The 15,000-nt window shown below is 46.9% G+C and overlaps 1 protein-coding gene across 1 annotated transcript in view; it reads left to right on the top strand.

Annotated features, from left to right (window-relative positions):
* Window positions 1-15,000, top strand: part of dnah2 (dynein, axonemal, heavy chain 2) — a 223,751-nt gene that overhangs the window by 35,460 nt on the left and 173,291 nt on the right. Inside the window, 3 exon segments of the mRNA XM_062516042.1 lie at window positions 3,598-3,812; window positions 4,875-5,021; window positions 9,201-9,357. Of these exon segments, the coding sequence (XP_062372026.1) occupies window positions 3,598-3,812; window positions 4,875-5,021; window positions 9,201-9,357 (519 nt within the window).

The following is a 15,000-nucleotide window of genomic DNA, read 5'->3' as shown; positions in this document are numbered from 1 at the left end:
ATGTAGGGGTTTTTTTTCTTTTTTTTCTTTTTCTTTTTCTGTTTCTTTTTCAGTGCCCTCACGTGTAGCCCTTAGATGAGCAGGATATGGCAAATTAGTGTATTTCTGCTCACCAAGAGAAAAGGGAGGGGGGGGGGGGGTTTGCTCTTCTGTGTAGTGCCACCCTGCCGCCTTAGCTCAAGGGGCATGAACTGCAGCACATGTGGAGATAACCATGAATAGTTGATCTGTAGGGTTCTGAGTGGTTATATAAAATGGAGATCTCTCAGGGAATCTGTGCGTGCGTGTTGAAGTGCTGTAGTAGCGCAACCGTAGTGTGTGTCGTCCAATTCCGCACACCGTAACGCTTGTTCACGTGACAAATCTTTATGTTGCACCGTTATCTCAAAACATGTTGAGTTGAGGCAGCCATGCACCAGAGAAGCTGAGAGAGAGAGGGGGAGAGAGACACAGAGAGAGAGGGAGAGAGAGAGAGAGAGGGAGCGATACAGAGATAGAGACAGAGAGAGAGAGACATGGTGCTTCTATCTCCAACAAAACAGGGCTTGCAAGATAGTCTGACCATCCTGGACACATATAGTAAAAAATTGGGCATTACCTATTAACACTGAAAAAACAAAAATAATGGTGTTTCAAAAGAAAGCAAGAGTACCTAGACAAGAAAACAGCTTCACAATTGGAGAAACTGCCTTAACACAAGTAACACATTATAATTATTTAGGACTTACAATTACTTCATCTGGAAAATTTAATATGGCAATAAAGAACCTAGCAGAGAAGGCACAAAGAACATATTACTTAATAAAAAAACAACTCCACAAATACAACCCACCAATTAAATTCTGGCTAAAAATTCTTGATTCCATAATCAAACCCATTTCTCTATATGGCAGTGAAATTTGGGGTCCAATATATAGCTTAGACTATACAAAGTGGGACCAAAGCCCTACAGAAATTCTGCATCTGCACATCTGTAAAGACATCCTAGGGATACACAGAAGATCCTCCAACCTGGCCAGCCGCTCTGAACTGGGAAGGTTTCCCCTTGTCCTCGACATTGACAAGAGAGCCTCTAAATTTTGGCTACACCTCAAAATAAGTGACATCAACACCTTTCACTACAAAGCATTTAAGAATAAATCACTCATCCATCAAAATGATCCCCTATTTCAAATAGCAAACAAAAATAACATCAAGAACCTAAGCCAGATACCAAAATATCTACTTAAACATATTGACAAGAGAAATCAGGCGCATTTTATCAAATTCTGGGAGGAACAAATAAAAGACAATCCTAAATTAGAAATATATAGAGCACTAAACAGGAGCTACTGTATAGCACCATATTTAATGAATATTAAAGATCAAAAGAAAAGGAAAATGATTACCAAATATAGAATAAGTGACCACAACCTCCATATAGAGACAGGGAGACATAAAAAAACATGGGTACCTAGAGACAAGAGATATTGTAGCTTATGCATAAACAACATAGAAAACGAGGAACATTTCCTTTTACATTGCTCCATTAATTCATCTGTGAGAGAACAGTTCTTTGCGGAATTCAGTAAAAAAAATAATAACTTTGTAAACCTGCCCCTCAATATAAAAATATGTTTACTGTTGGGAGAAGATGAACATTATTCAAGCCTAGCTGCAGATTACATAATAACATGCCATAAAACAAGAGAAAATTTTAAGTTAAGTTTAAGTTAAGTTTACTTTTATTCTTAAGAATAATTCTCTACTTAAGTTTCCTTTTTATCTTATGAACTTGAGTATCCAAGACATATACTCAATTTAGTACTTAAGTTTATGTTAAGTTTCATCTCTCTGGTAAATGTTTGATTTTCTTTTTTTTATTATTATTACTATTTTTTTATGTATAGGTTTAAAATAAGTTTCCTTTTTATTTAGATGTAAGAAATATAAGTTTTCTTTCCTTCAGCTAGCATGCTAGCTTATCATCATTATAAGTTTTCTTTCTATTTTGATTTGATTTGATAAGATTTCTTCTTTTGTTTTTCTCAAAACAGATATTGTATCTGTTGTATTGTCACATGTCTGCTTTGACAACACAAGTGCTCTTGTCATGTCAATAAAGCTTTTTTGAATTTTGAATTTTTTTTTTTTTGAGAGAGAGAGGGAGATAGAGAGAGACAGAGGGAGATAGATAGAGAGATAGAGAGAGAGAGAGAGAGAGAGAGAGAGACAGAGGGAGATAGATAGAGAGAGAGAGAGATAGAGAGAGAGAGAGAGAGAGAGAGAGAGAGAGAGAGAGAGAGAGAGAGAGAGAGAGAGAGAGAGAGAGAGATAGAGAGAAAAGAGAGAGGAGAGAGAGCATCCATTCCTCCCCAGTCAGCCGCGGCGCGGTGCCCGTGCCCTCTGTGACCTGTGCGCGGGTCGTCTCCTCCACAGCTGTTCCTGCTCAGCCTGCCAGCCGCCCAAAGTTTTGCTTACACAGAGCCACGCCGCCGCTCCGCTGTGTTTAAACTTCCACTTTTCCGCTTTCGTTAAGGACCCAATTAAGACCAGGGGAGCTCCTTAATTGTGCACAGATCTGATTATGTTGCATTTCCTGCAAATTACACATCTCCTGCTGCAGAGGAGGAGGAGATGGATGGGCGTATGTGTGTGTGTGTGTGTGTGTGTGTGTGTGTGTGTGTGTGTGTGTGTGTGTGTGTGTGTGTGTGTGTGTGTGTGTGTGTGTGTGTGTGTGTGTGTGTGTGTGTGTGGAGGGATGGAGGGTGGATAAAAGAGTTTATGAGATGAAAAGAAAGAAATAAGTCGGCTGCTCAAAATAGAAAAGAAAAGGAGCTTTATGCACAAATGTGGATGGTGCGTGATGTGCGCGTCAAGCGAGCTGAGTCAGAGATTGAGAGCGAGCTCGTCAGGAGGGATTAGGCTGCACAGCTGGCATTGCTATAGAGAGTGTCGGTGTCATGCCATGTAATGCAGTCGTTTACGGCGAGCTCGTCCTCTCCATCATCATGGCATCAGCGTTTTGGCTCGTGGTGGGCTGCGTGTCGTCTCCAAGAACACATGCGTACACTTTAGGCAGCTAATAAGGGAAAGATGCTGAAATTCCTCCCCTGAGATGGAGGCAAAGACAGATTTATTCAGGCATATACAATTGAGGAGAGAGAAACCTGCATACATCAGGAAATACATCGATAGACGGGTGGATGGATAGACAGAAATAAGTGTATATATGGCGTTACGGATTATGGCCGGGTTTCCCAGATTCGTTAAGAAGCTCTCAAAACTTCTTAGGAGCATTTTTAGAACGTTCTTAGAGGTTTTAGCACTTAAGAGCTTCCTAACAAATCTGGAAAACGCCTTTGTATGTTGGCATGTATAGATTATGAACGTAATTATGTCTATGTGGGGTAATTGCACAGTGATTGTGCACTGTATTTAATTATGTGTATGTGAGTATATATATAATATTATACGTATGTGTGTATTTTGCCTTTAAAATGGGCCTTTGAATTGATAGACATTAGACAGACTGACTGATTGACAGCTAGATGGATCAAAATGCATTGACGGACTGTGATTGTCTGCCGCCACACCTGCCGCCTGTTTTCCGCGCAGGTGCTGCAGAGGGCCCACTTCATGCCGCACATCGGCAGCGGCGAGGAGGTGCTGCTGGCGCACGCGCAGCTGGTGCAGACGCTGGACGAGCTGGTGCGGCGCGTCTTCAGCGAGTGGAGCCAGACGCTGGACCGCCAGAGCCTCAAGCGCCTCGACCAGCCGCTCATGCTGCGCAGCCGCGACCGCAACGGCATCCTGGACATCAACTTCGACAGGTGACTAGCACTATCACACACACACACACACACACACACACACACACACACACACACACACACACACACATACGCACAGAGATACAACGGCATCCTGGACATCAACTTCGACAGGTTGGGGGGGGGGTCTCTAGCACTATCAAACACACAGACAGACAGACAGACAGACACACACACACACACACACACACACACATACACACAGACACAATGGCATCCTGGACATCAACTTCAACAGGTGGGTGGGGTGGGGGCGGGGAGGGCAGCTATCAAACACACACACACACACACACACACACACACACAGAGATACAAGCACAACAACAGCATAACAACATCAATTTTTGCTGGTGCCAGAGACCTTACTCTCTGATTATAAATAGGAATGATCGCTCTCAATCACACACTTCCAAAACAACAAGCTCAACAACAAAATGCTTACACAGTGCACACCCTACCAGCATCTTTTTAAGCACGCGTGAGGTATTTGTCACACTACACCACACACACACACACACACACACACACACACACAAGCACAATCCTCAGCCCTAATGTTCCACACCGAACTCTGCAGCTGTTTACAGTTTTCACAGAATCATGTTACAATTCTCGACTTTTCTCGCCTTAAATCATAATCTAGTCCCCCCGTTTGGAAAATGCCAATTTAAATGGTAGCAATCAAGCAAGCAATCTCCCAGCTGCTGTGTGATCAGTTCCTTGCTTTTGGAGAAGAATGACTCATTGAGCTTTGAGAACTGTGTGTGTCTGTGTGTCTGTGTGTGTGTCGTGTGTGTGTGTGTGTCGTGTGTGTGTGTGTGTGTGTGTGTGTGTGTGTGTGTGTGTGTGTGTGTGTGTGTGTGTGTGTGTGTGTGTGTGTGTGTGTGTGTGTGTGTGTGTGTGTGTGTGTGTGTGTGTGTGTGTGTGTGTGTGTGTGTGCGTGCGTGCGTGCGTGCGTGCGTGCGTGCGTGTGTGTGTCATATGTATGTGTGTCGTGTGTGTGTGTTTGTGTGTGTGTGTGTGTGTGTGTGTCGTGTGTGTGTGTCTTGTTTGTGTGTGCAGAGGCCTGCTGAACATGTTCAATGAGATCCACTACTGGGAGCGGCTGCTGTTTGAGATCCCGCACTACGTGTCTGAAGTTTACCAGCGCCGGGAGGAGCTCCGCAACCTCCGAGAGAACGTGCTGCTGGTGGTGCGTGACTACAACAGGTGTGTATTTGTGCTTAGAGTCATACACACACACACACTCATACACACACCCGTACACCTGCCTTCACACACTCACGCACAAATGCATCAGCTCAGAGAGGAGCTACGCAACCTCCAACAGAATGGGCCGTTGGTGTTGTGTGACTGCAACAGAGGTGTGTGTGTGTGTGTGTGTGTGTGTTTGTCTGTGTGTGTGTGTGTGTGTGTGTGTGTGTGTGTGTCTTTGTGTTTGTCTGTGTGTGTGTCTTTGTGTGTGTGTGTGTGTGTGTGTGTGTGTGTGTGTGTGTGTGTGTGTGTGTGTGTGTGTCTGTGTGTGTGAGTGCGTGCGTGCGTGCGTGCGTGCGTGCGTGCGTGTGTGTCTTTGTGTGTGTAGGTGTGTGTAGGTGTGTGTGTGTGTGTGCACATCACTCATCGCTCATCAGCCCGCGTGCATCACCTCCACTGTCAAAATGGCAGCCCCTCAGCTTGAGCTGCATCTTGGGGAAAAGGAAGAAGTTGTACTGAGGCAATTTATAGGCTAATTTATAGTCCAGCTGACAACTGTCACCTGACAAAACAACATCCGCAACAGATGTTGTGGCGCTGTAGGCTCACCTAGTCCTGCGCCAGTGACAAAATGTCAAATGGAACATCATCTGGAATTCACGGTGCACAGCCGTGCGAATGTCAACACACACCTCACCCAGTTCATTGCTTCATTGCCGTAGGCTTGTTGAAGCATTTCAGGGGTCACGCGCGTCGAGTTTGACACTGAATTTGACGACACTGAGTTTGAGATCCATGGTAAAATCGCAGATGTGCATATACCGGTGGTAGCACCCTGGCCCTCTAGCTTCGGAGTGATACATGCTGGAGGAAAGGACATTTTCGTCAGGCGGGTTAGGTTAGGCCTGGGTGACAAATGAAATGTTCTGCCAAGATGTGGATTTTAGACACAGGCGTGGCAATATAGTGTTCTTTGACCGGAAAAGCTCCTGTCAAATGCTACCACTGTCCAAATCTGATTTTGGATTTGAAAGGTTAAGCCCAATGAAAGACTCAAGTTGGGAAAAGGTAGGTTAGCGTAATTTGTCCGATTTAAATTGATACAGTGTTTCCCAGCCTTTTTTCCTTGAAGGCCCCCTTGCCTGTGTCTAAGACAAGCCAGAGCCCCCTACCTGAACTCCTACCCGCATACACACACAAGACATTGTTTTATTCAACGATTGGGGTCCGGGATGAATTACTAAGGCCACTGCAATACCGGGCAGCCGTGGCCTACTGGCCTAAGTGGCTTCGAGCTTGCAACCGGAGGGTTGCCGGTTCGATCCTCGACCAGTCCACAGCTGAAATGCCCTTGAGCAAGGCACCTAACCCCTCACTCCTCCCCGAGTGACGCTGTATGAAGGCAACTCACTGCTCCGGGTTAGTGTGTTAACCTCACTGTGTGTTCTCTGTGTGGTGTGTGTGTTCACTAATTCACAGATGTGATAAATGCAGAGACCAAATTCCTTGTATACCCAAGTATACGTGGCCAATAAGCCTGATTTGAATTGATTTAGCCTAGTCCAACCTGAAGGTTCCTCACGCAAGTTCAGAGGTAATAGATAGCTGCATGAATTTAACTGTGGAACAAAATTATGTTTTAATTTGGATTATACAGAGTTTTGATTATCCAACTGGGTGCGTTATTGTGATTTTATACATTAATGTGCGCAAATATAATTTTAGTAATCTCATAACCTCAGCCCAGGCAACACTGTGCGGACCCCCTGCAATCTCTGGCGGCCCCTATTGGGGTCCCGGGACCCCAGGTTGGGAACCACTGCTTAAGATGCAATACACAAGTGTTAGTTCATGAGGCAAATGCAGTCATTTTCCTTGTTTCGTTTCACAGATTATCTCCAAAATTCAGATTTCTTTACTGCACAGAATGCGTCAAGGCGTGGGTGTTGGTGGCGTATGGTGGTGGGTGTTGAGAAACAAGGAAGAAACAGAGGCACTTTGGGGAAAAAAGAAATAGTAAATAGCCTTTTAACATCACAAATTAAATTTGTATGTATCTAATTTGCCAGGCTTTATGAAAGCTTTTTTTCCCTCTTGTTTTTTTTTTCTTAACAGAGTGCCTTCGTTTGTTTCTTTTGTTGACCTTTCTCCAGTTAGCTTGGTGCCTTTAGTCACACCATAGCGGCTGATTAGCGCCCACACCATAGTGCCTGATTAGCACTAGCAGCACTGCACAGGTGCTCTACTGTACTGTGTGTGCGGTGAGAGTGGTCTGTACCGTGTGTGTGCTGTGAGAGTGGTCTGTACTGTGTGTGTGCTGTGAGAGTCGTCCGTACTGTGTGTAGGTGCGGTGAGAATCGTCTGTACTGTGTGTGTGTGTGTGTGGTGAGAATCGTCTGTACTCTGTGTGTGCTGTGAGAGTCGTCTATACTGTGTGTGTGTGTGCGCGGTGAGAATCGTCTGTACTCTGTGTGTGCGGTGAGAGTCGTCTGTACTGTGTGTGTGTGCGCTGTGAGAGTCGTCTGTACTGTGTGTGTGCTATGAGAGTCGTCTGTACTGTGTTTGTTCTGTGAGAGTCGCCTGTACTGTGTTTGTTCTGTGAGAGTCGTCTGTACTGTGTGTGTGCTGTGAGAGTCGTCTGTACTGTGTTTGTTCTGTGAGAGTTGTCTGTACTGTTTGTTCTGTGAGAGTTGTCTGTACTCTGTGTGTGCGGTGAGAGTCGCCTGTACTGGGTGTGTGCGGTGAGAGTCGTCTGTACTGTGTAGGTGCGGTGAGAGTCGTCTGTACTGTGTGTGTGCGGTGAGAGTCGTCTGTACTGGGTGTGTTCTGTGAGAGTCGTCTGTACTGTGTGTGTGTGTGTGCACCTATGCCACCCCTACACACACACACACACACACACACACACACAGCAAACACACACACACACACAAACACACACAAACACAGACAGACACACAGACACACAGACACACAGACACACAGACACACAGACACACAGACACACACACACACACACACACACACACACACACACACACACACACACACACACACACACACACACACACACACACACAGACAGAGACATAGATGCTGGCCTCTTTGATAGATAGACCATGGCTATATGCTCTTTTGTTACGGTCTCACTCACTATGTATCACACACACACACACACACACACACACACACACACACCTCTGGTCACACACTTGCCCTTTTCCTCCTCCTCTTTAAAGTAGTGCTCTCTTTATTGAGGAGGCATACTGAATGGCATACAGTAGCCTCAGCCTCTCCACACATACTGCCCACACGTGTGTGTGTGTGTGTGTGTGTGTGTGTGTGTGTGTGTGTGATAAATCCATTACAGCTCATGGCCCCAGCACACACACACACAAACACATACAAACATATTCACACACGCACACACACACACACACACACACACACACACACACACACACACACACACACACACACACACACACACACACACCACTCCAGCCTGAAGCACCTATTGTGGCGCTTTGCTGAGGCAGAGAGAGCCCACGAGCGAGCGCCAATTATCATCAGTCACGGCTCTGCATTTAATGCAGTATGTTAATGTCAGTGCAGACAAAGGCACACAACAAAGGGCAAGCAAACAAAGAGACGAGAGGGAGGAAGAGAGAGAGAGAAAGAGAGAAAGAGAGAGAGAGAGAGAGAGAGAGAGAGAGAGAGAGAGAGAGAGAGAGAGAGAGAGAGAGAGAGAGAGAGAGAGAGAGAGAGAGAGAGAGAGAGAGAGAGAGAGAGAGAGAGAGAGAGAAGGCAGGGGTTTGTTTTTGGCATGGCGACAAGCCTGCATGTGCTTCACAGACACGTTTCATTTGATTCCCTGTTTCTAGAGTCTTTCATGATAGTCCTTCAGCTCTCATGGCGTAGGCAGAGAGACAGGAGTACGTTCCCTTTTGATTGGATAGCTAGGTTAGATGCATACATACATATGCAAACACATGTACACACACACACACACACACACACACACACACACAAACACGCACATGTACACATGTACCCATGTAAGCCCTCCTACACACGCACTTCAAACACACAGATGCAAATGGATCAGCGTGTCTTCTTCATTCTCCGACACACACTTAACACACACACACACACACACACACTCATGCTGATAAGTGTTTTTCTCGGTCCCTGCAGGATCATCCTGGCCCTGTCTCCTGAAGAGCTGGGGCTTTTCAAAGAACGGATCCGCTTCCTAGACAAGAAGATCCAGCCTGGGCTCTCCAAGCTCCTCTGGTCCACCAAGGGAGCCTCCAACTTCTTCATCAACGACTGCCGGCTGCACGCCAGCAAGGTTTGGAGATTTCTAGAGCACTATTTAAATCGACGCAGACCGCTCTATACGCTTTGCTTAGGGGGCACACGCTCGCACTCTTAAATAGCATTATTTATTACGAAGGTGTTTGTGATCACAATACCACAATACAGTGTATAGGTAAGGCCTACGTTGTGAGTCAGTGTGTGTGCTTCAGCAAAACTCCACACTATGGATTAGATCTTACCTTGCAAAAACTCCACTCTATATGTCCACAATTTTGCGTGTTTTCACCCTTTGAAAAATGGGTTGAAGGTACTGTAGTGCACAACCGGCTGAGCTCACACCTTTCAGATGCCAGAATAGCTGCAGCAGCAGCAGCAGCAGGCTGATCCATATCGGCCTCTTCTTCCTTTATAGACCTCATGGCTGCGTCTTTCAACTCCGACACAGCCAGATACTCCAACGGGCTGAAACCAACGAGAATCAATACGGCCCGATCCATTCGGCTAAGGCCGGGGCCCAAGTCCTTTTCCCCCTAACATGCTGCATTGGCAGCCACATTAAGCATGCTTAGTTTTGTATCGGTGACGCCGCCAGGGTGTACAGCAGGCTTTGGCCACCGCGGCTAACCAGCTAACGAGCCCCCTGGCTCACTCTACTGTGTGGCGGCAGCAGCAGGCTCTCCTGCAAATGCAGCAGCAGCTGGCATGGACTTTAACAGAGAGAGAGAGAGAGAGAGAGAGAGAGAGAGAGAGAGAGAGAGAGAGAGAGAGAGAGAGAGAGAGAGAGAGAGAGAGAGAGAGAGAGAGAGAGAGAGAGAGAGAGACAAAGGATAGAGAAGTAGAGATAGCAGGAGAGGATAGAAAGAGAGATTAAGAAAGAGAAGGACAGAGAAGGAGAGATAGAAGAAGCCACAGAGGAGCTAAAAGGAGAGAGAGAGAGGAAGAGGGGATAGAGGGCAGAAAGACAGAGAAAGATGAGTAGAGAAAGGAACAGAGAAGGAGAGTTCAGAGAGAAAGATAGAGGGACAGATAATAATGAGAGAGGAAGAGAAGAAGAGGAGAAAAAGAGTCTGAGTAGAGGAGAGCAGATAAAGGGGGGATGCAGGAGAGGAACGAGTGGAGGAGAGGTGGCAGAGCTGGGGAAAAGAAAAGAGAGAGGGGAGGGGAGGAGAGGAGTGGTGGCAGGGCTGGGGTAGAGGAAGAGGAAGAGGAAGAGGATAGGGGAAGGGAGGAAGATGGCTGGGGAGCAGATGAAGAGGGGTGGGGAGGAGAGGAGTGGTGTCAGGGCTGGGGGAAAGGAGAGGAAGGGCAAAAGGGAGGAGAGGAGAGGAAGATGGCGAGGAGCGGGGGAGAGGAGAGGGGAAGGGAGGAGAGGAAGATGGCGAGGAGGGGGGGGCGGGGGGGGGGGGAGGCGGGGGGCGTAGGGGTGAGCTGTGCCACACAGACGCAGAGGCGCTCAGCATTCAGCTTCCGTTGGCCCGTCTGTCCCGGTGGGGGTCTTAAGATCAGGTTCCCGTCAGAGTCGATGTCAGGGATCCGCCAGGCGAGCACCAGCCCAGAGCTGGCAGCCGCTTAAGCTGGAGAGGGGCACAGGGACCGCTGAGAAATCATCACACACACACACACACACACACACACACACACATACACACACACACACACACACACACACACACCGAAAGACACACACACAAATATACACACACACACACACACACACACGGAAAGACACACACACAAATATACACACACACACACACACATACACACACACATACACACACACACACACACACACGCGCACACATACACACACGTGTGTACACGCACACACGTCTTCACAAACACACACACATGCGCCTTCGCACACACATACGGACCCCCAAGGACACACACACAATCATGCACACAGACATGCACATAAACACACCCAAAGAAACACACACACACACACACACACACACACACACACACACACACACACACACACACACACACACACACACACACACACACACACACACACACACACACACAGGTGCAGTCCACTGAGAGATCATCTCAATAGACCCAAGCTTACATACACGCACACACACGAACAAAGACATACACACACAGACACGCACACACAAATAAAGGACGCACAGAGAGGCCTCAATGCAATCATCATAATACCGAGGACACACATATACAATCAGACAAACATAGACATAAACGCACACTCATATCAAGCACACACACACACACACAGACACACACACACACACATACACCTGGCTCAGAGCAGTATTACATTTGCTCGAGAGATGTAGACACACATATTCCGACAGAAGGAGTGGTATTTGCACACCTCATCTTGCTACAGAGATTTCAGTCAGTGCAGCCTGCACGCCCCCCAACCAAAGCCCCCCAAATCGGGACACAGGAGTCGGGGATATGGAATTTTTCCCTGCAAAAGAGAGCTGGATTTAGAGCCTCCTGCTTCCAGAACCCTCTGCAGATCACGGTGCTCTCCTTCCATAAATTGAATCCTTGGAGCTGGGGAATATGTAAAGCCCCCTGATGCTTGTGGGGATAAGCGCTGTCTCTTCTGATTCACCGTGTGGGGGCTCTGTGTGTGTGTGTCTGTGGTACTTGGCAATGATATACACATTTCCTATGTGCATTGTTGCGGCCAGCTCGTTTCCAGACCACCGCATAAAAAGGGACATGGACTACAAGACTTAAGCCTAGGTTTAAGCCAAATTATAATTTAGTGAAGAAAAGCAAAAATAGTAACGTAGCCAAACATGGAACATTTCTAGCGGGAGATTAATGGGAGTGGTGGTGTGCTTGTGTGGATACAATGAGGGTGACAGCATATGAGAGTATGTGAGAGTATATGGGACTAAATGGGTGAGACAAAGGAGAGATAGCGAGATACAAGAGGAGAGAGAGATAGAGATGTACAAAAGGAGAGATAGAGAGGCACTGTACAAGAGAGAGAGAGGTACAAGAGGAGATGGAGAGAGAGAGAGGTACAAAGAGAGATAGAGATACAAGAGGAGATAGAGGTACAGAAGTACAAGAATAGAGACAGAGAGAAGTATAAGAGGAGAGTGAGATAGAGAGATAGTAGAAGTACAAGAGGATAGAGAGATAGAGAGATACAAGAAGAGAGAGAGAGAGATACAAGAGGAGAGAGATAGAGAAGTACAAGAAGAGAGAGATAGAGAAATACAAGCGGAGAGAGGTAGAGAAGTACAAGAGGAGAGAGAGAGAGAGAGAGAGAGAGAGAGAGAGAGAGAGAGAGAGAGAGAGAGAGAGAGAGAGAGAGAGAGAGAGAGAGAGAGAGAGAGAGAGAGAAGTACAAGAGGAGAGAGACCAAAGTACCATTGTGAGAGAAAATCAAAATAGGTGCCTAGAAAGAAGTGCCTAATGAGAAAAAGAAGAACCTCCTAAAACTCCAGCAGTTTATTACACCCCTGTGTCTCTTGTCTGTTCCTTTAACGTAGTTAAGAAGTTGTTTTTCATTAAAGAAATGGCCCTAATGGCGATAAAAAAAGCTTATTTCGGGAAATTAGATCTATCAGACTCTGCCCTTTAAAGCTAGCCACAGGCTAACTGGTCTGACCCACTTCCAGTGGATTATGCTAAGCTAGGCTAACGGTGTCAGATTGGGTTATTGCACATACCGCACAGAAAAGAGAAGGGTGTGTGTCTTAATAAGCCTATTTCTCAAAAAAGTTTGTGTGTTCCTTTAAATACTGTAGTTTCCTGTGTATTAGCCGCATTGTGTGTTAGCTGCAGGACAGTGTCTTATTATGCAAGTTAAAAATAATCAAAATCGTATTAATACCATCTTAACTGCCCCGGTGTATTCACCTCATAGCTGAGGAAATGTTGCAAAATCAATGCTTAAGCCGCGGCTAATACTTAGGAAAGGTAACTCCACCCTGTTGCTGTTGCGTTTGATTGGCCAATTAACACGCTCAGGACCACAGGAAGGTGGGCACGGGGAGTCATAGCAACATTCATTATGTTCTTCACAGACCTCAGAGGGGATGGAGAGAGAGAGAGGGAGGAAAAAGAGAGATAGACAGAAGAGAGAGAGAGGGAGGGAGGAGAGAGGGGGCAGAGAGAGAGTGAGAGAAAGAGAGGGGGAGAAAGAAGAGATGGGGGAGAGAGAGGGAAGGAGGGAGGAGAGAGAGCGAGAGAGAGACCTTGGCACTCAAATCTTCCCTCGACTGATTGTGTATTATATCTCTGCCAGGCTTGCTTTATCTTTCTACAGCTCTGTCTCTTCTCTTCTCCTCTCCCTCCTCTTACTCCCTCTGTCCTCTTAATCGCTTATTTATTTTACTGGCTCAGATGATGCAGCTCTTAAACAGCAGTCACTGGCTAATTTCCTGTCCTTGGTCGACACAGTAAAACTAGACATTTACTGAATATTAAACATGAAATATACGCTGTTAAGTGTCACACTTGCCCCCCTGCTCTGGTTCACACTCTTCCTGTGTTCTTCCTGGGTTTTCCTCTGCCCTGCACCCTGTCTCGCTCCTTGTTATCTCGGCTGTGTCCGAAATGGGAAAAAATGCTGCCTTTTAAGATGTCTTACAGCAGGCAGCTCCCTGGACAGACCCCTTGTCTCCTTGCAACATGCAATCAGTGTGCATTAATCATTAATTGTAAGTGTCTGTTTTCTCAGAGATCTGAACATTTTTACTGTTTATGTCATTATCCCAAGATGGCTTTGTTTTCCTGAGATAACGACGTGACTCATTGGAGACCTCTAGAAAACAGCTGTGTAGATCAATGTAAACTCGTGGCCTCTTATGGTGTACATACTGTACATATGCTCTCCACCCCACCTGTTGTCCACTCTCTGCGTCTATTCATCCTGTTTTGTCCACTCTACATTTCTCTACTCTTTCTTCTCCTTTCTCTTATGTTTTCCTGTTCTCCTGTCCCCCTCTCCTCCTCTCCTCCACTCCTCTCCTGTTCCCTCCTCTTCCTCTCTTCCACTCCTTTCCTGTCCCCCTCTCTTCCTCTCCTTCAATACTCTCCTGTCCCCCTCTCTTCCCCTCCTCCACTCCTCTCCTGTCCCCCTCTCTTCCTCTCCTCCACTCCTGTCCTGTACTCTCTCCTCTTCTCCTCCACTCCTGTCCTGTATTCTCTCCTCTTCTCCTCCTCTCCTCTCCTCTACTCTCTCCTCTTCTCCTCCTCTCCTCTCCTGTACTCTCTCCTCTTCTCCTCCTCTCCTCTCCTGCACTCTCTCCTCTTCTCCTCCTCTCCTCTCCTCTACTCTCTCCTCTTCTCCTCCTCTCCTCTCCTGTACTCTCTCCTCTTCTCCTCCTCTCCTCTCCTGCACTCTCTCCTCTTCTCCTCCTCTCCTCTCCTGTACTCTCCTCTTCTCCTCCTCTCCTCTCCTGTACTCTCTCCTCTTCTCCTCCACTCCTCTCTTGCACTCTCTCCTCTTCTCCTCCACGCCTCTCCTGCACTCTCTCCTCTTCTCCTCCATGCCTCTCCTGCACTCTCTCCTCTTCTCCTCCTCTCCTCTCCTGTACTCTCTCCTCTTCTCCTCCACTCCTCTCCTGCACTCTCTCCTCTTCTCCTCCTCTCCTCTCCTCTACTCTCTCCTCGTCTCCTCCTCTCCTCTCCTCTACTCTCTCCTCTTCTCCTCCACGCCTCTCCTGCA

This window comes from Sardina pilchardus, chromosome 16 (assembly GCF_963854185.1).
Source record: "Sardina pilchardus chromosome 16, fSarPil1.1, whole genome shotgun sequence".
Taxonomy (NCBI): Eukaryota; Metazoa; Chordata; class Actinopteri; order Clupeiformes; family Clupeidae; genus Sardina; species Sardina pilchardus.
Note: the sequence above shows the minus strand (reverse complement) of the source record. Positions and strands in the feature narration are given on the sequence as shown.